Below are 20,724 nucleotides of genomic sequence, written 5' to 3' on the forward strand. Positions count from 1 at the left end.
GGCCCTGCTCCCCCTCCCACACTTGGGTTCCCACATGTTCTCCTGCCCCAGTAATAGGCAGCTGGAGGCGATTCCCTTCCCCAGGGAGCTGGGGGTGAGTGCCCAGTGGGAGCTGGGTTTGCCGGGGCTTTTAGGCAGGAATGCAGCTGGAATCGAGGCACTGGCTGTGTATAAACCCTTTCCACACTCGGATCCAGAACCTCTAAACCATTCCCTAGCTCTAAGAAAACCGAGAGAGCTGGGAAGCAGCTCCCATCTATAATAATTACAAGAGAGTTTCCCTTGCCCTTGCACTATTTATTGCTTTTACCCTTGCTGTAGATTGCTGGAGACACAGAGACTATTAAAGCTTGGCATATTTCTTTCTGGACAGGCAGAGCAAGCTTTGGAAGAAAACTCCCTCTTTCTCTCCACCATTGCCACTTCTGTTGGAGAGGGAAGGGGCTGGTTCACACTGCAGGCTAACTGGAGCATTGAATGCCTGCTGTGCAAGGACTGCAGTGGGGGGAACGTTCGCCCCCAGTGGAAAGGGAATGCTGTGAGGATAGTTCAGAAAAGTACAGTGACTGCTCAAGTATCCTTTTCTAAGTTGTGTCTCTCTCCTTTATTTTCACAAGGCTGTCAGGGAGGAAAGGTGCATTTCAGTCATGACGACTGAGGCTGGGAAGAGGCAGCTGAAGGGCACCTGCCAGCTCCCGTCCTGCTGAGATGCATATCTGCCGACTCCACAGCTCCAGGATGGGGTTTTGCAAGGAAATAGCTCGCTTGCCAATAATAATAATTATCATTAATAACCGAGTGACGTCCTAGTCTTGGTTACATCAGCTGTAGCCTTCTCTGGAGCTCCTGCCAATCTCACTCGCACCGGTCCTGTTCTCAGCAGGGTGTGTGGAGCAGCGACAGAAGGGCCGTGAGCTGCTGTGGCTGGAGGGAGATGCAGGGCATGGCCCGCGGTGACTTCTGTCTCCTGGCTGCGGGGACAAGAGGACACGGCCTGGACAAACCCTGTGATAGCCGCCTCTGCGGCCAGCGGAGACTTCTCACCCCGCTGGAAAACTGCGGGGACGGAAAGGATGGAGGGCGAGGTGCGGAGCGATCCCCCTCCTCCGCCGGGGCATCCCGCGGGGCTGCCCCGAGTCACAGCCGGCCGGGGGCGAGGGCAGAGGCGGCACAGGGATGTCCGTGGGCCCGGGGCCGGCCCTGCCTGCGGGCGGAGGACCCGGCGGGATGTCCGCCCTCCCCGCGGAGCCCCGCAGCGCTCGCTGATCTGCATTCCAGGGGCATCCCCCCTTTCCCAGCCCCCCTCTCCCTCCCCTCTTCCAGCCCCTTCGCACAACCCGACGGCAGGAGCCCTGGCAAGGATAAGGAGCGATATTCGGTGGCATTTGGGAAAGTTGCAAGGTCGGGGCTCCCCGTCCTATACTCCAGCCCTCCCCAGCGACCAGCACCCACGGGGAAGGGGGTCTGCCCCCCAAACACAGCGAGGTGCGGCGGGGAGCGCCCAGAGGTCGTTTTTCTGAGGTGCTGCCAAAGCCGCTGTGCGATCTTGTTAAAAGAACAAACTGTTGTGATTTCCCCTCTCGCCCTTCCTCTCCGCCTTCCCCCCCCATCCCTAAAGGGGGGTGTCAGCGCACGGCGCCTGCCGGTCCCCCATGTCGCTCCCGCGTCAGAAAATGAATGATGCAGCAATTTAATTAGGAGGGAGCGGTGCATCCATATTGCACCGGTGCAGGAGAGCTCGGGAGCCGGGGGAAAATGGTTCGCGTCCGCGGGCGCGGACGCTGCGCCCCTGCCCGCGCAGAGCGGCCCCGGGGCGGCGGGACCCCGCGGGTCCCCCGGGACCTCCCGCCCGCACCAGCAGCTTTGCCCCTCAACTTTTTGCTACCGAGCCGCGGTTCCAGTTAAGTCTCCTCCCGGCCGGGTCCCCCCGGGGGGCGGGAGGGGAACTCGGGTTCAAGGCGGCAGCCGGGAATGGCGAGGGGTGCGGGATGCCCCGGGAGTTCCGCGGCTCCCGCTGCGCGCGGAGATGAGCGCAGATGTGTGTGCGGGGATGGGCGGGGATGCGTGCGCGTGTGCAGGGGTGCGCAGGGGTGTGCGCGGGTGCGGACAGCGGGGACGCGCGGAGCACCGCGGGGGTCGCCTCCTGCCCTGCCCGCAGCCCTTCCCTCCCGCCTGGGTGCGACCCAGGGGGGACCCGCAGCCCCCCGTCCGCGACTCCCACCCGCCTCAAGGCGCATCTCACCCACCAACTTTGACCCGCGGGAGAACCCGCGCAAAGCTCCGCTGCGCCCCCTGCGCGGACCCTGCGCCCCCCGCGCAGCCCCGTTACCTGCCGGCGGCTCCCGGGCCGGGCGGGCACCGCTCCGTCCTCCGCGGGCGCGGCCCCTCCGCCCCCGTGCACACCCCGCGCCGGGCGGGAGGATGCGGGAGGTGCCGGGTCTCTCCCCCGAGGGGTTTGGCTTTGCGGGAAGCGGCTGGATCGTGGCGAGGCTGCGGGGCGGGAGCGGCCCCTGGACGGAAGGAAAGGCAGCAGGACCGAGAGGAGGATGAGCTGGCGGCGGGGAGAGCGGGGCGGCCGGACCGAGATCCCCGGGCTGCTCCCCGCCGCAGCCCTCCGCTGGCACTCGTAGTCAGAGCAGCTTTGATTTCCTCCAGACTTAGGCTTTTTTTTTTTTCCTTTTTTCCTCCTGTATTTTTTTTTTTTTAGGAAGGGGGGGAGTGAAAATTCTGCCCCATCCCAGCGTCTTTTCCCTCTCTGATTCTTCTTAGGCTTTTCCCTCCCCCATCTGCTCGTTTCCCACTTCCCTTCCTCTCCGCCAACCACCAGCCCCCTCCTTCTCTCTTTAAAAAAAAAAAGAAAAAAAAAAACAAAAGGCAAGGAAAAAAAAAAAAAAACCCACCCAAAAAAACTGTATAGTCAGGGCTTCCCAAATGCGCGCCCCCGACCTGGAGCCAAGCGCGCCCCCTTCATTTGTTCCCCTTCTTGAAGCTCATTTTCATGACGTGGAAAAGCCTGATCCAGGGCAACAACAGCACCACACGCACACACACACACACCCCCGCCCCGCACACACCGCACACACACACCCGCACACGGGGAGGGAGCGCAGCCCGCGCTCCGCCGCGCCCCAGCCTCCCGCTCCGCGCTGCCGCTGCCCGGAGAAGGCGGCGGCGGCGGCGCTGGAGCCTGCAGCAGCCCCTCTCCTCCCTCCTCCATTGAGTGTGCCAAACAGCAGCTCTGCATCCTAAAGAAGATCATTGAGGGGCTCATTGCATTCCCAGCACGTTTCAGGCTTGCTTCTTTTTTTTTTTTTTTCCTGCCTTTTTTTTTTTTTCCTTTTGCCTCAGCTTCAGCAGGAGTAGAGAGAGAGGGAGAGAGAGCCACAGAGAGGGAGAGGCAGAGAGAAACCAGCAATCTTTAAACTCGAGCTTTTTTTTCCCCCCCTTTCCCTCTTTTGCTTTTTTTCTATTGTAACGATGTGCTAAAATCTCTCCTGCAAACCGGTAAGTACAACCTTTCTGGATCCTTTTGTTTCCGCCTAGGGTCAAAGACACCCCCCTCTTCCAAAAAGAAGATATAATAATCCTCTTTATTTATTTTTTTATTTTTATTACAGCCCTTGCAGAAGAGAAAGAACTTAATATTTTGCAAAGGAGACAGAGAGACTGATACTGCAATATAGCTCTCATCTCTCTCCCTTCTCCCCAATTAGATGCTGGTTTTAATTGCAGAGGGTATTTCTCTTTTCGTGCTTTCAACCATCTCCTCTTTCCCACAGGGGAGGGTTTCATTTGCAAGTTGATCCTAAGGATTTCTGTTCCTCTGGCATTTCTCTCCCCTAAATGCATCTTTCTGCTCTTAAGTTTGTGGATGGGGGGCAAATTTTTCTAGTTCTTGCACGAGGAAGGCAAAAAGGACCTTTTCTATTGAGAGATTAAGACTAAAAGCAACGATCGCTCCGAATGATTCTAATGGGCATTTCAGGGATTCAAGGAAGGCTGCATCACCACCGTTATTATTACCATCCTTAGCGTTCCTCTGTGCCCATACATTTAAAATATCTGGTGAAAGGAAGGGTGAAACCATATGTTGAAGGAGCTGCATCTCATTAGTGCAGCATTATTTTCATCTGATTGGAGAAGAATGGTGTCTTCATTCGGGAACGTATATAGTAGGATAGCAAATTTATCGGCTGGTAAGTGTCAAGGTATTTTTTTTTTTCCTTCCACTTTCAGCTTTTTAACCGGGTCTCCTGCTTGGTCCTGGGGGCACAAAATGCCCTAATCCAAGGCAGGCTGAGCGTTTCAATCCTAGGTGCCTCTTTAGCTGTCACTTCCCTTTAGATCTGCTGATCGCATGGGCATGTGCTTTAGAAAGATTAATCATCTCTAAACGCTTTAATCAGCTAAAATGACTAATATGTGGTGTGTATTTATCTGATAATATACCAGTTGCATTAATTCACCGGCGCATTTGCGAGGGGAAGCTTCCCTTTCGAATCAGGGCTGTTAACCATTTACTCCGGTAAAGATACTGTGGGGATTTCTGAGGGGATCCGCTCTGCCAGGGACATCAGCAAACCCTGCACACTCCTCTGAACTTATGTGTGGAATATACTGAGCCGGGAGGGAGAGGGGTTCGAGGGTTGAGGCTCAATAACTTTGGGAGTTTGCATGGATGAAGGATGGAGTGCGACACCGGAGAAATCTGCCCACTGGTGTTTCCCCCCCCCGTAGACAATGCGGGCTGTGATGGCTACAAAGCACCCGAGTGTGAGATCTGTGGAGTTCCAAACGCTGGTCCTACGGTGGAAATCATGTAGAGATGCAACACGTCCATCCTGTGTGTGCTCGTGTTGCTGTGTGGGGCTGCATGTGCCGTCCCCTTTATAGGTGGCATTTACCACGGGGAGGGGGAGAAGGGAGGCTGCTATCGCGTGATGGAACCGTCTACCATCTCTTAAGTATAAATCAGGGCAAGGCTCGCCCATCCCACACCCCTGGAGTTGGTTGTGAACGTCTGCCCAACAATTGCTGAACTTTCCAAGAGCCTAACACGAGTCTGGTAGGTAGGGGCTTAAATAAAAGGAGCGGGGCAGAAGTACTGAAATCTGCATTTTTCTTCCCGTTGCAGTTCTGTAAACACCAACAAATGATGAAACCTTCCACGGCAGAGACACTTCATAAAGGAAGGATGTTGTGGATAATTCTTCTAAGCACAATTGCTCTAGCATGGACTACACCTATCCCCTTGATAGAGGACTCGGAGGAACTGGATGAGCCCTGCTTTGATCCATGTTACTGTGAAGTGAAGGAGAGCCTTTTCCACATACATTGTGACAACAAAGGATTTATAAATATTAGTCAGATAACAGAGTCGTGGTCGAGACCTTTTAAACTTTATCTGCAGAGGAATTCCATGAGGAAATTGTACACCAACAGTTTTCTTCACTTGAACAATGCTGTGTCTATTAACCTTGGGAACAATGCACTGCAGGACATTCAGACAGGGGCTTTTAATGGGCTCCGAGTTCTGAAGAGGTTGTATTTGCACGAAAACAAATTGGACATTTTCAGGAACGACACTTTCCTGGGTTTGGAAAGTCTGGAATATCTGCAGGCAGATTACAATGTCATTAAACGGATTGAAAGCGGGGCATTTCGAAACCTAAGTAAATTGAGGGTCCTTATCCTAAATGACAATCTCATCCCCATGCTTCCCACCAATTTATTTAAGTCTGTGTCCTTAACCCACTTGGACTTGCGCGGGAACCGGCTAAAAGTCCTTTCGTACCGCGGGATGTTGGACCATATTGGCAGGAGCCTGATGGAGATCCAGCTGGAGGAGAACCCGTGGAACTGTACGTGTGAGATCGTGCAGCTGAAGAGCTGGTTGGAGCGCATCCCCTACACTGCTCTGGTGGGGGACATCACCTGCGAGACCCCCTTCCACTTCCACGGGAAGGACCTGAGGGAGATCAAGAGAAGCAAGCTGTGTCCCATGCTGTCCGACTCCGAGGTGGAAGCCAGCCTGGGCATCCCTCAGCTGTCGTCCAGCAAGGAGAACGCGTGGCCCACGAAGCCTTCCTCCATGCTGTCCTCCTTCCATTTCACCGCCTCCTCTGTTGAGTACAAAACGTCCAACAAGCAGCCCAAGCCCACCAAGCAGCCCAGGGCGCCCCGGCCTCCCCCGACCCCCCGCGGCCTGTACCCCGGGCCCAACCAACCCCCCGTGGCTGCTTACCAGACCCGACCCCCCATCCCCATCATCTGCCCCACCGGCTGCTCTTGTAGTTTGCACATCAACGACCTGGGCCTGACGGTCAACTGCAAGGAGCGAGGGTTCCACAACATCTCCGAGCTCCTGCCCAGGCCCTTGAACGCCAAGAAGTTGTACCTGAGCGGGAATTTGATCCAGAAAATCTACCGCTCCGATTTCTGGAATTTTTCCTCCTTGGATCTCTTACACCTGGGGAACAACCGGATCTCCTACGTGCAGGATGGGGCGTTCATCAACCTGCCCAACCTCAAGAGCCTGTACCTGAACGGGAACGACATCGAGCGGCTCACCCCGGGCATGTTCCGGGGCCTGCAGAGTTTGCATTACCTGTACTTCGAGTACAACCTGATCAGGGAAATCCAGCCGGCGGCCTTCAGCCTCATGCCCAACCTGAAGCTCCTCTTCCTCAACGACAACCTGCTCCGCACGCTGCCCACCGACGCCTTCGCCGGCACCTCCCTGGCGCGCCTCAACCTGCGCAACAACCACTTCCTGGCGCTGCCGGTGGCCGGGGTGCTGGAGCACCTGCACGCCATCGTGCAGATCGACCTGAAGCTCAACCCCTGGGACTGCACCTGCGAGCTGGTGCCGCTCAAGCAGTGGCTGGAGGCGCTCAGCTCGGTCAGCGTGGTGGGCGAGGTGCTGTGCGCCAGCCCCGAGCCGCTGGCCCGCCGCGACCTGCGCTCCCTGGAGCTGGCCGCACTGTGCCCCGCCGCCCTGCGCCCCGCCGCCGCCGCCGCCTCGCCCCCCGCCGCCCCTCCGCCGCCCGCGGCCACCGGCGCGGCCGCCTACGAGCTGCCCCCGGCCGCGGCCGCCGCCGCCGTGCCGCTGTCCGTGCTCATCCTCAGCCTGCTCGTCCTCTTCTTCTCCGCCGTGCTGGTGGCCGCCGGGCTCTTCGCCTTCGTGCTGCGGCGCCGCCGGAGGAAGCTGCCGTTCCGCGGCCCGCGGGCGGAGGCGGCGGACCTGGGCGCGGTGCCGCTGCGCTGCCCGAGGCTCTTTCCCGAGGGTGGCGGCGGCGGCGGCGGCGGCGGCGGCGGCGGGGGGGGGGGCACCGGCGAGCGGTCCCCGGAGAAGGCGCCCCCGGCGGGCCACGTCTACGACTACATCCCGCACCCGGTGACCCAGATGTGCAACAACCCCATCTACAAGCCGCGGGAGGAGGAGGAGGCGGCGGGCGGCGGCGGCGGTGGAGGTGGAGGTGGAGGGGAGGCGGCCGAGCTGCTGCGGGGCGGCGGCGAGCGCGGCTTCGCCCACCCCGCCGCCCCCGCCGCCGCACCGGAGCCCGGCAGCTGCTACCGCACCTTGCTGGAGAAGGAGCAGGAGTGGAGCCTGGCCGTGTCCAGCTCGCAGCTCAACACCATCGTGGCCGTGCACCCCCAGCACCCCGCGGGCGGAGGGCTGGCGGCGGGCGCGCTCGGGGCGGCGGCGGCGGCGGCGGGGGGAGCCCCGCGGGACCGCGACCGCCCGCCGCCCTGCGCCGTGGGCTTCGTGGACTGCCTGTACGGCACCGTGCCCAAGCTGAAGGAACTGCACGTCCACCCCCCCGGCATGCAATACCCGGACCTGCAGCAGGACGCCAGGCTGAAGGAGACGCTCCTCTTCGCGGCCGGCAAGGGCTTCCCGGACCACCAAACCCCCACAAGCGAATACCTCGAGTTAAGGGCCAAACTCCAAACCAAGCCGGATTACCTCGAAGTCCTGGAGAAGACCACGTACCGGTTCTGACCGCCGCCCCGCCGCCCGCCCGGCCCCGCCGCCCGCGGGCAGAGGATACAGCTGTGCGCTCTGCCCCGCCAGATGTGCGCGCTGCGGGGCAGGGCCCTTCTCAGATCAGTAATCGACGAAGTGCCTTCGCAGACTTTTGCCAGCAGATGTTAATCAATCATTATTTTTTATACTGAAACTGAGACTTTGACTGTGCCATGTCATAAAGGTATATTATTATTATTATTATATTATTATTATGGGGGATCTTTGTATTGATCCTGATTAAGTAAATTCTATGTGTGTGTCTCTCTCTCTTTTTTCTTTTCCTTTATCCTTTTTCTTTTATTTTCTTTATTCTTGTCGTTTGTTTTGTTTGTTGGCTTTTTTTTTTTTTTTACTTTTTTTTTCTCCGTTGAGAGTAAACTTCCTTGGTATTTTCCCTTGGAGGGGAGGGGGAGGGAAGATGGCATTTTGTGGCTTGCTTTCTTCTTGCCCATCATGGCACAGATTCTGTACATTTATTTAAAAGAAAAAAAAATGCAAAGAAGCAAACGAGCGCAGTTTGCTGCATGCCTGGAAACTGCAAGAGGGAAGGGAGGGGAGGGTCTTGCTCGAATGTCTCACTCTTGTCTCTCTCCCTCCCTCGCACGCACACTCACCCTCACCCTCCCCGCACCCCCCGCCAGCCCGGCCCCCCGGCGCAGGGCGGCAGCGGGGCCCGGGGGCCGCGGGGGGAATCCCGTGGGCTGGGGGAAACCCCCCCTCCCCGGAGCCGAGCAGCCCAAAGGATGTCACCACGTGGCGCACACACCTAGGGGATGCTCAGTGACACTTCATCATGACGCCATGGTTTTTTGGAGGACATCCGCACTTTCCTAATAAAAGCAACATGCAAATATACAGAAAAAGGGAAAAAAAAGAAGAAGCTACTGGGCACCTCTCACTAACAGCTTTGTAGGAAGCACTTTTAATGTTTTCTCTCATGCACACATACACGCACACAAACACACACACAAAGGTACAACAATGTGCATATATTTATTCTGTAATTTCAAGTGAATATAAATTGTAAAGGTAATGTTTAATCATTGTACAGTGATGCGTCTGGTATAGCTTTCCTAATAAAACGTTTTGAAAAACAATGCATATATATATATATATATATATATACAACCCCAAATATATATATATATATAGGAATACAAAGCTTGAACCTGAAACTTCAGCTTCCCCACGGAGATTTCCTTCCCTCCCATAACCTTGAACGCTATTTTATTAATAACAGTTCGATGCACTGTGATGTTAACAGAGAAAAAAAAACCCCTGTACAGCGTCTCTTGCCAAGATACCACCCGAGACTGTCACAAATCCGATTTGCGATCTGTATCCCTGCTGTGCTCTGCTGATAGTTAAAAATACCGGGAAAATTGAGAGCGCATCCCGCCGGAGCTCTGGCTCCCGGCCTGCTGGAGGCACCGAGGCTTCGCTGGGGTGCCCCCGGCGCTCGCAGCCGCAGTCCGTGCGGGGTGAGCAGTCAAAATGCGCAGGAGAGGGGGTGAATTAAACCACATTTCCAGTTTGGGATGGGGCGATGCGATCTGGAAAGGCACCTCTCCCCGCTCCCGCCGCAAGCGGAGCGAGACCAAAGACGATCGGATTTCCCTGCCCCCGGGGGGCAGGTCCCGGTTGGTATCTTGTCCCCGTTGGTGTGTTGTCCGCGTTGTCCCCACCGTGTCCCCGCCGGTGTTGTGTCCCCGCCGGCCCCGGGACGGGCGCGGTGCGCGGCCCCGCGCGGCCGCCAGGTGGCACCGGCGCTCCAGCGCTGGGGCGGGAGCGCGCACGGACCCGCTCCTGGAGCCGCCTCTGGAGCCGCTCCTGCATCCCGACCCCGCTCCCGGTCCGGACCCGCTCCCGACCCCTCTCCTGCCCCCCGCCCGCCCCGCTGAATGTACCCCCGGGCGCCTTATACCGGGGCGGAGCACGGCCTGCGCCGCCCCGAAGTTCTTCAAATAGCGATTTTTATACAGAAATCCCCAATCTATCCATAGATATAATTTGTCTGAGCAGCGGTCAGGGTGATGTATCCAGGTGTGTGGAGGTTATTCGCCCGCTGAGCTCCAAAGGTGCTGCCCGGAGCGCTCCTGCCGCTGTCCTGAGGGGACCGGGATTTGTCACCTCCCCGCCCCAAGGTCACTCTCCCGACCATCCGCCCTCCTCCCGCTGGGGAACAGCTCGGTTTCACCCTGCACAATGTGTTTTAACAGAGATAAACCCATAAATACTTGTTCCCCCTCCCCCCCCCAGTGTTGCTATTTACAGCTCCAACCAGGATGCTCCTTGTAGGCTTTTTGCATTCATCTGTCTTGGAGAGTCATGGTAGTAGCTGTGGGTGTCTGGAGACACAGGGACAGCTCCCAACGTCTGTAAACCCAGCATCACCTCCACTACATCAGTAAAAATGTCACCCATTTGAATTTCTTCTGTTGAGTTGATACCGTGTTTTCTCGCTGCTGCCTTCAGCTCTAATCCCTTGGGGTTGGTTCATTCATTTGCTTTGTTGTTTGTTTTGTTGTTTGTTGTTTTTTTTTTTAAAATGGATAATAGAAGAGCATGCACGTGCTAAAGGTGTGAAACATGCAAGTGCAAAGGCCAGATCCTCCTCATCATAATTGTAAGAATTACATCCATGAGCCTACATGCAAAGTAATGTGGAGCTGTATAAATCAGGTTAAAGTACAACCCCCAGTGAGAGTGGTGCTGTAAACATTTGGCAATGTCACCAAACCCCCAAGTGTTCATACTTGTATCCAAATAGAGTAAACATTGCAAATAATGTTTATATTTTAATTAAACTGCAGAAAGGCAAGAGAATTTCAACATAACTATAGGCAGTAATCTCGCCCGTGGACGGTGAGCAGATCTATTTATTCAGTGGAAAATAAATTTGTTCTATGAGAATGGAATTTTGTATTAAAAGATAATTTTTGGCTTATGTTGAGTTATTTTTCTTTCCTTGCGTAGGAAACTTCCTTTTCCTTGTGTACTGAGTTGATTTGGGGATGAATTGCTCTGGAAGTGTTGACAATATTTAAGGGACAATTCAATCTGGAAGTGTTGACAATGTTTAAAGGGATAATTCGCTTTGGAATTGTTGACAATATTTAAGTGTGATGTCTAAAGGGTGTTTTGATGACTTATTTTGCTGTTTCATTGTGTTGAGCTGAGGCTTGAGTGGGTGGCAGCAGTGCTTTCCACTGCAGGAAACTAAAATGGATCCATCATCTCTGATCTGTGATAGGTGACTCTTTACCTGGGTTACACCTAATTATTAGGTAGTATTAATGCTAATTATATCATTATCAGCAGTATTCTTGGTAGCATTCATGATACTGGGAAGGAATCAAATAAAGTCAAAGTGATCTGCAGTTACATTAGAGCTGTTTGACGGGACACTATTTTAAATAAATATTTTTTTAGCTTATTTCATTGTTGTACAAGTACCTGGTGTTGGCTTGAGCAGTTCAGCCTGTGAGGGTGCTGGTAGCAAAGTTTTCAGCATGTGTTTGGTCTGTTCACTCATTGACTATATTGAAATTCTTCCTACAGGTGGAAAACAACAGCAAGGCCAGGTAAGTCCCAATCAATAACAGCTGCACACAGGGAAATGGAAAGGATGGTGCTCAATTATTGGTGCTCTTTTTTAGTTTCTGGATATTGTCATTGATGTCACTGTCACATTGTGCCCTGGGTTAAAAAATTTACTTGGAAATTGCTTCATGGATCTCTTGAGTGTATCAACAGTGAGAGAAAGATGTTCATTGTTACAGTATGAATAATAATCTGAATTTTGGGAAGCAATCCAATGCCTGTTGCAGGAAGATAGGACCTGAACTGCTCTGGTTAGATGAGTATTGAGAGTGAGAACCTCATTTGTTATTCAGTGAATATGAGTTAAGCTGTGGTAGCTCAAGGTTTTGTCAGAGGCCTTTCCAGACAAAACCACTTTTGAGCGTGGCTGATTCGGTTTTAAGCTAGAAATGTGTGTTTTCGTTCAACTTATGTTCTCTCTGTGAACTTTTCCAGCAGCAGGAGAAAAAAGGTCTCTACAAAATGTCAATCTGCAGTGCTGCACCTTTCTGGAGAACTCAGGTGTGCCAGCAGCACTTCATGAGCTCTGTGCTGCTTCCACTTGGTTCAAGTACCTCCTTCAGAGGAAGGAGACCTGATGATTTGGGTTTAGGTTGAACAGAAATGTTCATATGAAAAAAAATTGTGTAGAATTTGGCTGTAAGTGGGGGAGTTCATCGCTCAGCTACATCACTCAACCACAGGGTACGACTTTTGGCAGAGCTCCAGCCACTTAGGTGGGAACTTGTTCCAGGCTTGCATTTCTTCCAAAGGCACTTGCTTTTACAATGTGGATTTATGTACACTTGGAAATCAGGCTGCTGTGCGTGGCATATTCTTATTTTCTGAGTTTTCCAAGGCCCGATTCTAAATCTGGCTTCCTCATAGCTGGGTTTCACAGTGAATTTATGTAGGGATGGATTTATGAATGGGTTATACAGTACAACACAGTTGTTCTCCGTGGAAGAAATGGAAATCCACACAATATGGAGTTTCACAGCAGCTTTTTGTACAAAAATTGCTATTTTTTGATGCTGATGTGAGTGGAAATACATCTCCTTTTTCCAATTCTTGAATTATTGCTGTTTTGATTGGGCAGGTGTAGCTATGCCCCAGTTTGAAACCTGTTTGAGCTAGTGGAAGAATTGGAATGTGCTTGGAATAAACCCTTGAGTGGGTATGGACTGGAGGCCCAACTCTGCTCCCTTGGAGCAAGTGTTGAAACACCACATTATGCTCAGATTTAGTCAACAGACTTGAATGAGGAGCAAAATCTGATCTCAGAAAATTACAACATACATTAAGTGGATTCAAGTATGTTGAGACAAGTGCTCCCTGTGACTATTTCAGAATAAAATGAGTCATGGTACAGAGAAAATGGGTTTGTATCCATTTAGTAATTTTTCTGATTGACCTCACTCACAAATTAATGCTTTTGATTTTAAAATAAGAATATTTGCATCAAGACAAATTAGTTTAGGCCTAATGTCATTGGTAACCAACTAGCCAAGAAGATTATTAATGTAACAATTGCAAATTGTTTGGAAATACTTTATTACTATTATCTTTCTCTTTGAAAGCAAGAATATTAACTATACCAACCCAGGCCATTCTATGATTCTGTAATTAACAGGCACTGACAACTGTGTTTCAGAGAATTATTCTTAAAATGTCTTTTCCTTGATCCTTATAGTTTCCCAGTTGTAAAATTATGTAATTCTCTTTTTTGTTGAGGTTGTTTGGGGCAGTTTGGGGTGTTTCTGAGGAAAGCATTTGCTTTGCTACACACGGGGTTCACCCAGGAGGTGAAACTTGTGGGTTATCTTTGGTCACTGGGACTGTATCTGGAAACACTCCCCTGTGGTGGCATTTTCTGTTAAATTGGTCAATATTGTGTTTTTCAGAATGGTGTCAGACAGATCATTTTGGGGGAAGAATGACAGGAAAAGGCTCAAAGGAGCAGAGCCACTGGCATTGCTGTAGGAATGCTCTGTCCCACATTCACACTGGGCAGTCTCTGCAGGGTGGATGTTGCATCAACCATTATATTTTTGAATGCTAAGGATGCTCATCTGAAGTGTGGGGTTATTTTTAGGCATCATGAAGATGTACATGATATACTCAGCTGTTGGGTGCCTTAAAAAGAATAGGTACAAATAGAGGGCATAGCACAACATAAAATATGAATAACTCACTCATGTCATACACTGAATCTTTAATGTCCGTTTGCTTTTTCTAACGTCTTTATTTCTCCACCAGAATTTTCTAAATCTCTCAGAGGTATCCTGTATATTCTATGAATCCTGAAGAAATATTTTAGGCTAGCCAAGGGTTGAATCTCTCAGTACCTGGGAATTCAAACAAGTGCCACTAGCTGGGGAGGAATATCCTGCCCATGGCACGTGGCACAGCAATTTGGCACCTTGTTGTAGCGTGATGCCAGGGAGGGAGGTTCTCTGCAGCAATCAGATTTTCCAGGAGGGATTGAATGATTCCAAACAGGAGCTCCTGAACTGTGATAAATCACTACTGGAATGGAAGAGACCTGAGATGTGCTGCTGCTTCTGATGGCACTGCCATCCCTGCTGCTGATGGTGGCACCTGGCACCATTGCCAAAGGGGGAATCCTGCCACAGCAACCCTAAAAAAACCAACCAAACAGCCAAAAAAAAGCAGAGGAAATGTTTGGGAGCCTTTATCCTGCAGGGACCATCTCATCTGAAGTTAATGACTTTCTGCAGATGTTACAGTGGCATTAATATACTGTTATGGGATTTTTATGGAGTTTTTTCTTGCTTTCCTCAGCTTTACTTTGCTTTTCCAGAGGCAGTACCTGGTTTACATGTTAAAGAACTGCAGGAATGTGTTTGTTGATACTTTTTCAGACCAAAATTGTTTAAAACTGAGTCTGTCACAAAAGACTGTCCTAAACTGAGATGAGTTTTCTAGAAAGCTACAAAAACCTTTGGTTTTGTACTTGGTCTCTAAGTTATTTCATATATATATAAAATGTCTGTTATTGTATAACCCTTTAACCAAAGTCTGTCATTGAGCTTTGGAGGCTTTGGTTTTGCAAATCAAAGTTAATTAATGGTTTGTTTGCTTTTGGGTTTTTTTTTTGTTCTGTGATTGTTTGGTTTGATTTTATTCTGAGTATGACTGAAGAGAGGGAAATATTACAAAGTGTGAAAATTCTCACCAAACTATACTTTTTAATAGGACTTTTAAATTTAATTCTTTTTATTTTCTTCAGAGAATGAAGGAGTTATGCTCAAAAGAGTGCAGGAATTGCCACTCAGTAGAGCTGATATGCGTTCACTCTGCCGTGTCCTGAGAGTGCCCAGGACAGTCTGACTCAAAGGGAGGTGTAAGAAATTCCCACTAGTGAGATTCCAGGGTTGGATTTGTCCAGCTAATCTGCTCCACCCTGAGAAATCCAGTCCCTGGGGTGCTGCACCACTGGAGGGACTGGCCCAGTGTGCACAGGGAGCACTTAAAAAAATCATGTTGTAGCATTTTGGTGAAAAATGAGCTTTTAGAAAGCTGGGCGTTTAAAAATTTGTCTCTGTTTTCTTTAGAAAACTCATCCAGAGTTTCTCTGGTGCCATTAAACTGCCCTGCAAGGGCACATCTGATCAGTTGTCCTCAAAGCACTGCTGAAATAGATGTGTAGCTACTGCATTCTTCTTAATTGGAGAGCAATTTCTTGTGGCATCACTTCTGTTATGTTTTCTTGCAGTGACCCAAAACCCCTGGCTGCTTTGGAAAGTGGATAGTATTGGCAAGCAAAGAAATATGGCAAGTAAAGGTATTTTTTAGATCCAGTTTATGTCAGTGTTTCCTTCAAAGAAAGGGCAAATCACAGCTATGGGCTCCTTGTTCTGCAGCCCTGAGGAGGAGTAAAGGCACTGATTAAGGCAAAGAGTCCTCATTTAATCCATGGTTAATTCTCCCCTTCACTTTTAAACCAATAAAGTAAGAACTGTGGATGTATCTAATTTATATATATATAAATATAAATATATATATTGTTCCTGTCAGCACTGAGGGGCTGTGACACTACAGCCAGGAATGCTGATGGAAGGAATGACAGTGGCATTGCTGGGAGGTGGGTTAAGCTGTGACAGGTGGGAACTGTGCCAAGGCTGACAGTGCCAAGGGCACCTGAAAGCCAAGTGCCTCTTGCTGGGGTGGAGACAGTCAATAACAGCAGGAAAATCTTGTTGAAAACTCTTTAGAGCAGGTAAACAAATATCTCATAAACCCCTATTTTTCCTGCCTTTGGCCCAGTTTCTCAACCAGCCTCCAGGTCTTTGGCATTCTCAGCTTTGACCCCTCTGCATGCTCAGACATCCCTTTGGCTGACGACAAGCTCTGCCCCCTCTGTTCGCACATCGCCCACGTGCCCGGAGCGGGGGCCAACTGAAAATGTGGTTCTCTCTGTTGGGTTTTTTCTGTAGAGTGGTGTATTGCACCTCAAGACTTCCCTCTGTACCGACTGGATTGCCCACCTGGCCCTCGGCTCTGTAGCAGCCCCCCGAGGTTGGCCCCGGTGGTGTGACGGGCCCCGTGCTCTGCCAGCCCCTCCGAGCCAACCAAAGCCTGTCACAGCCTTCAGAGCACAAATCCCTGGGCAGATGGATCCCTAACAGCTACACTTCAGGGAGAAAGTGGAGATGCTCCTAAAATTAGTTGCTGACAGCTCAAAGGAGGAGTAACTGCCTCCCGTGTCGTTACTTCTCCTGGAACAGGGACGTGTGTTATGGAAATGCTGACACTGGGTTTGTACAGTATGTACACATGTGCTGTGTGTGTGTCTAAGTGTGTACCCATGAATGCACTGTTACAGTGTAGGATCAGATTGCTGGAAAGTTCTGGGGGGTTCAGGAGCATGGCTTGCTTTGGACTGTTATTAAAATATGGGCATTTTGGTAACGAAGCTAAAAATAGCCACTTTACGACCTACATTCCCAATGTAGGTCAGTGGAGGCACTTCTCAGACATATTAGCATTTTGGACACTTAATCTTAGCAGCATATTGCATCTCCTAGAATAGGTTAGTAGAGGCAAGGCAGGAGGAATTGCTGCATCTCGAGTCGTTCCGAAAGGTTGCCAAGTTTCTCAGGAACCAGAGCAGCAGAATAATGAGGATTATATTTAATTTGGGATGGAGAGGCAACCGTGGGGTGTTCAGCAGAGGCAGCTGGGATCATCTTGGCTCTGTGGGGGAGGGAGAATTTATAACTCTAGCTAGCTAAAAAGCAAGCTGTGTGTGCATTTGTGTGTGTATATATATATATTTATATATATGTATATACAAATCTGTGTATGTGTATATAGCACCGTGTGTATATATGTATGTATGTATATGCCTAAAATGTATTATATGTGTATCTATAGATATGTATACATTTATATGAATTTATATTTCTCTATATAAATAGTCATGCAACTATGGGAAGTCACAATTCAACGGTGTGTCCTTTTTCTTTAAAACACAACAAAAAGCTGCTTCCATTAATATCACATTGGCACAAGTGTCCTAAGTTTTCTTTTCTCTTTAGAAAGGAGTGGTACTTGTGGCTGAGCACAAGCCTGGAAGGTTTTGACTCTTCCAGAGGGCTCAGAGTAAATCATTATCTGCTCCACAGCCGTTCTACATTTGTGACATAAAGTGGTGGCCAAAATGACTCAGGGCTGGTTTTATAGGCAAACAAAGTGGGTTGTTGACTGTTTGGAAGTGTCTGTTATGATCATGGATTTTTGATGGTGAAATGTCTGCACTGATAGTTATTCTGGTTGCTGTTAATGCCCAGCTAATGCTAATGGCTCGAACAGAGGAAAAAAAAGATGAATTTTCTGCTCTAAAGTAAGTTATCTGAAGTCTGATTACGTTGACTCAGTGATGTATGGATTTCCATTTAGGGGCAGGATGCTGGGCTGTAAATCAAGAATCACAGCTCAGTGAACATCTAGTTTGGGATGTCTTTTATGTTATAATTGATTTTAAATCATTTCAATTCATCATCAGAACAAGCTATACCTTAATTCATGATAAGCTCAAAGGATCTCTCAGCTGAAAACCCATTCATAGCAGGGTGAATTTTGCACTTGTCTTCGGTGGGGTTGAATCAGGTCAGAGAGTTTCATTCAGCGCTGGCATAAAAACAATCTTGTAGCTGTGCAACTATTAATTCAAATTGTAATTTTTTAATAAAAGCAGCCTAAAAATGACTTACTAGTTATGTATTCTATGGCTATAGCACCTCTCTATCGATGTGATGTGTTGGCATCGGGGTTGATTTTGTGTTGTTGGTCGTTACCCTGAGTTTTGCCCCCAGTGGAGCTGGAAGCGGCTCAGCCCCTGGAATAACACACCATAATTCTGCAGCTGAAGGGAAAAGCTGCAAAGTAATGATCTCTGTCAGCATTCCTTAAGCTGTCTGCCCGGAATGGTGGCCGATTGCTGAATTGCCACATGTGTTGTGCTGGGATAAATGTAGGTCATGGTAACGTGGATTTGTCAGGAGGATTTTGGCTCCCGAGCGGCAAAGCCCGTTCCCGGCTCCCTCTGCACTCCTGCTGCTGCTGCTGCTGCACAGAAATGTCCCTGGGCCTCCACCAGTGACCAGGCCAGGGCTGCCATGGTCACTAGGGCAGCGTGGATCTGTCAGGCTGCCAATCTGCCATCTCCTGCAAACTGTAATGTGATTAGAAAAGGAAAGAGGGAGAATGGATTATTCCTTTCTGAGCCCTTTGCTTCCTTTAAGGCAGAAGACAAACAAACACGGAACATCATGGAAATCAAAACAAATACCCAGTGGCTCGAAACATATGACATTGAGGGAAATATTTCTTCTAAGCTTCTTGATTATGCTTTGCATTATTATTTCATCTGGAGGAAATAAGCACCTTATGGGAAAGTGCTTCCCAATCTCTTTTGCATAAATGTTACAGTGAAACTCTCTGTGATATATAGCTGCCTGTTCAAGAAAATAGGTCATTTCCATACAAATGTCATATTTCTATGCAGAAAATATGCTGAATTCATATAGTATCTTCTAGCAAAAGCAATCCTTTTGCTGGTTTTGTGATTTCAGCATATTTGCCTGAGTGAAGGCAACCAGAAGAGGAGCAGAAAAAATGATTATTTTTTAATTAACTCATGCAGGCCTAATGTCAGGCTAAGCACTTGAATGCAGTGTCTCAGGGGCACACACGGGAATATCATCCTCAAATGGCTAATTTCTCCTTTTAGCAAGAAGCATCAGGATTTGAGCAGAGTGAATCGCAAAGCTCAGAGAGCCACTGCTTTGCTGAGCATCCGGAGACTTTGGGAAATAAGTTTGTCTGATGTCACTTGTTCAAGAAGATGCCTGGATGTCTGTGTCCTCAGGGGAGCAGCCATTCACACAGGAAACCCACAAACTGAAGCCAGGAAAGGAGTGATGAGGTTTGCAAATCTCCTTATGCTCTGTGGCAATCTCTTCCTCGCAGGATGAATTTAATCTTTGGTGCACCTGGGCTTGCACTGCTGCTCTAAAGAAACAAGAAACCAACCCTACCTTCTGCAAAGTTGAATTTTGCTGTGGTTTTTTATGTTGAAGTGGATTTTAGGATCAGATGTACAAACCAAGTTGATGCTGTAGATAAACAGCCAAAGAAATGAGATGCCCTAAAGCCCTGTAGGCGCCTAAGGCTCCCCTGGTCTAAATGGTTGCAGCTCCACTGCCCTCAGCACAGCAGTCACCCCCTCTGATGGGGTCACTCAAAGAGGTTTGGTACCTGCTGGTGTACCTCTGGAAGGCTTTCTAAGCAGCCACTAATATTTCTTTAAGTAAGTTTAAAAATGAAGATGAATCAGCCCAACTTCTCAGCTCCTGTGAGCTGGCTCCGGCCCAGCACAGTTCTTGGGCTTCTTCCCCCTGTGTGTCATCACCCTTTTCGCCCAGGGGGTGGTTTTCTATCCCCTGGGAGTGCAAAGAGCTGAAATCATTGCTGTGTGATGACCTCTGGTGCCACCAGTATCTCCTGGCCCATGGATGGGCTGTTGATTCACAAGGACAAGGGTTTCTCAGGCTCCTGTTCAAGTCCTGCACGAGCTTCTACATTCACCTAAAACCCTGCTCCTGTCCTTGGCTGCCAAAAAAAATCCTTGAGGAAATATCCCTTCACCAAATCCTACTTAAACCAAAGAGAGGTATTTTCACCATAATAATAATGATAATGCTTTATAGAATGCATTTTATTAACAAATAATCAGGCACTGACCACCAAGGTCTCATCTGGAGTATGAGAGGCACCCACAAATTTGTCCTCGGAAAAGTCTTTGTTTTCCCTCCCCTTCCCTCTGTAAATCCTGTTGGTACAGTCTCATCCTACTTTAATCAGATGCAATTTGTTCCCCAGGTAGAATATGGGAAAGTGATCTTAAGAGGTTTGTGTCCTAAGGGGAGCAAAACATTCCCTGGGAGGGGTCTATGCCACCCACTAATCCTACCTGGAGCTTTGGGTGGTTGTGTTGGATCTGAACATTTGGATATTTAAAATTAATTAGAATTTAACTGGAATTAAAGTCCTGTTCCCAATTCCCCATCTCCATGGGGAGGACAGTAAGAATTTCTTATCTCATAAAAATATTATGAGTATAATGTGTTATTAAATGTCCAGATACTCTATTTAATGGAACTTTGTATTTGTATAAAAAGGGAGAAATTATGTTACTGGTATTTCTTTCTGTAGGAAGGGATTTTAGGATGAAGTAAAAATTAAACAAATAAGAAGTTAAATTATTCATATCAAAATAATTATTAACTTATTGAAATACTGTGCTATGGTAATAAATCACTGACAAATCTGAATATTTATGTGGCAGTGTTAGGATTAAGGTCTGAACAGTCCGGTAGTGATTTAATTGCTGAAGATTTTTCATCTTCAAAAATGTTGCGTTGAAAAAGTCGGAAAATTTGAAACCAAAATCTTCAACCTGATTTTTTAATGATTTTTTGGTAGCTGAAAAAGATGTGACTCCTCGAAACCAACAAACAAAACCTTTTCAAACAAAAACCTTTTCAAAATTGTTTTCATTTTAAGAAAAAAGCCACATTGTT

At 49.3% G+C, this 20,724-nt stretch overlaps 2 protein-coding genes across 4 annotated transcripts; one reads left to right on the forward strand and one right to left on the reverse strand.

Annotated features, from left to right (window-relative positions):
* Positions 1-575: 575 nt before the first annotated feature.
* Positions 576-4,991, reverse strand: LOC113989805. Its single transcript, XM_039389112.1, has 4 exons — positions 4,717-4,991; positions 3,088-3,180; positions 2,247-2,687; positions 576-971 (listed from the first exon to the last, which is right to left on the reverse strand). Exons 1-4 carry the CDS (start codon positions 4,989-4,991, stop codon positions 788-790), a joined length of 993 nt encoding a protein of 330 aa, XP_039245046.1. The 3' UTR covers positions 576-787.
* On the forward strand, positions 1,765-8,093 carry SLITRK3 (SLIT and NTRK like family member 3). Of its 3 annotated transcripts, none has more exons than XM_039389114.1 (2): positions 1,765-1,900; positions 5,135-8,093. In XM_039389114.1, exon 2 carries the CDS (start codon positions 5,153-5,155, stop codon positions 8,003-8,005), a length of 2,853 nt encoding a protein of 950 aa, XP_039245048.1. In that variant the 5' UTR covers positions 1,765-1,900; positions 5,135-5,152; the 3' UTR covers positions 8,006-8,093. The 3 variants fall into 3 exon arrangements, with proteins under 3 accessions (XP_039245048.1, XP_039245047.1, XP_027580497.1); XM_039389113.1 differs by lacking the exon at positions 1,765-1,900 and adding an exon at positions 3,356-4,196; XM_027724696.2 differs by lacking the exon at positions 1,765-1,900 and adding an exon at positions 3,356-3,504.
* The last annotated feature ends 12,631 nt before the right edge of the window (positions 8,094-20,724 follow it).

The sequence above is a fragment of the Pipra filicauda genome, unplaced genomic scaffold (assembly GCF_003945595.2).
Source record: "Pipra filicauda isolate LSUMZ 115617 unplaced genomic scaffold, ASM394559v2 scaffold708_size209920_pilon, whole genome shotgun sequence".
Classification (NCBI taxonomy): domain Eukaryota; kingdom Metazoa; phylum Chordata; class Aves; order Passeriformes; family Pipridae; genus Pipra; species Pipra filicauda.

Bases quoted from the DNA above. Each gene is read 5' to 3' on its own strand.
- LOC113989805 (XM_039389112.1), bottom strand. From the start codon at position 4,991: ATGGGCGAGCCTTGCCCTGATTTATACTTAAGAGATGGTAGACGGTTC. The intron at 2,688-3,087 runs GTGTGTGTGTGC...AAAAAAATACAG, and splicing joins CGCTCCCTCCCCGTGTGCGG to GAGGAAAAAAGGAAAAAAAA. The intron at 972-2,246 runs GTGGGTGAGATG...TTGTCCCCGCAG, and splicing joins TCTCCCGCGGGTCAAAGTTG to CCAGGAGACAGAAGTCACCG.
- SLITRK3 (XM_039389114.1), top strand. From the start codon at position 5,153: ATGATGAAACCTTCCACGGCAGAGACACTTCATAAAGGAAGGATGTTG.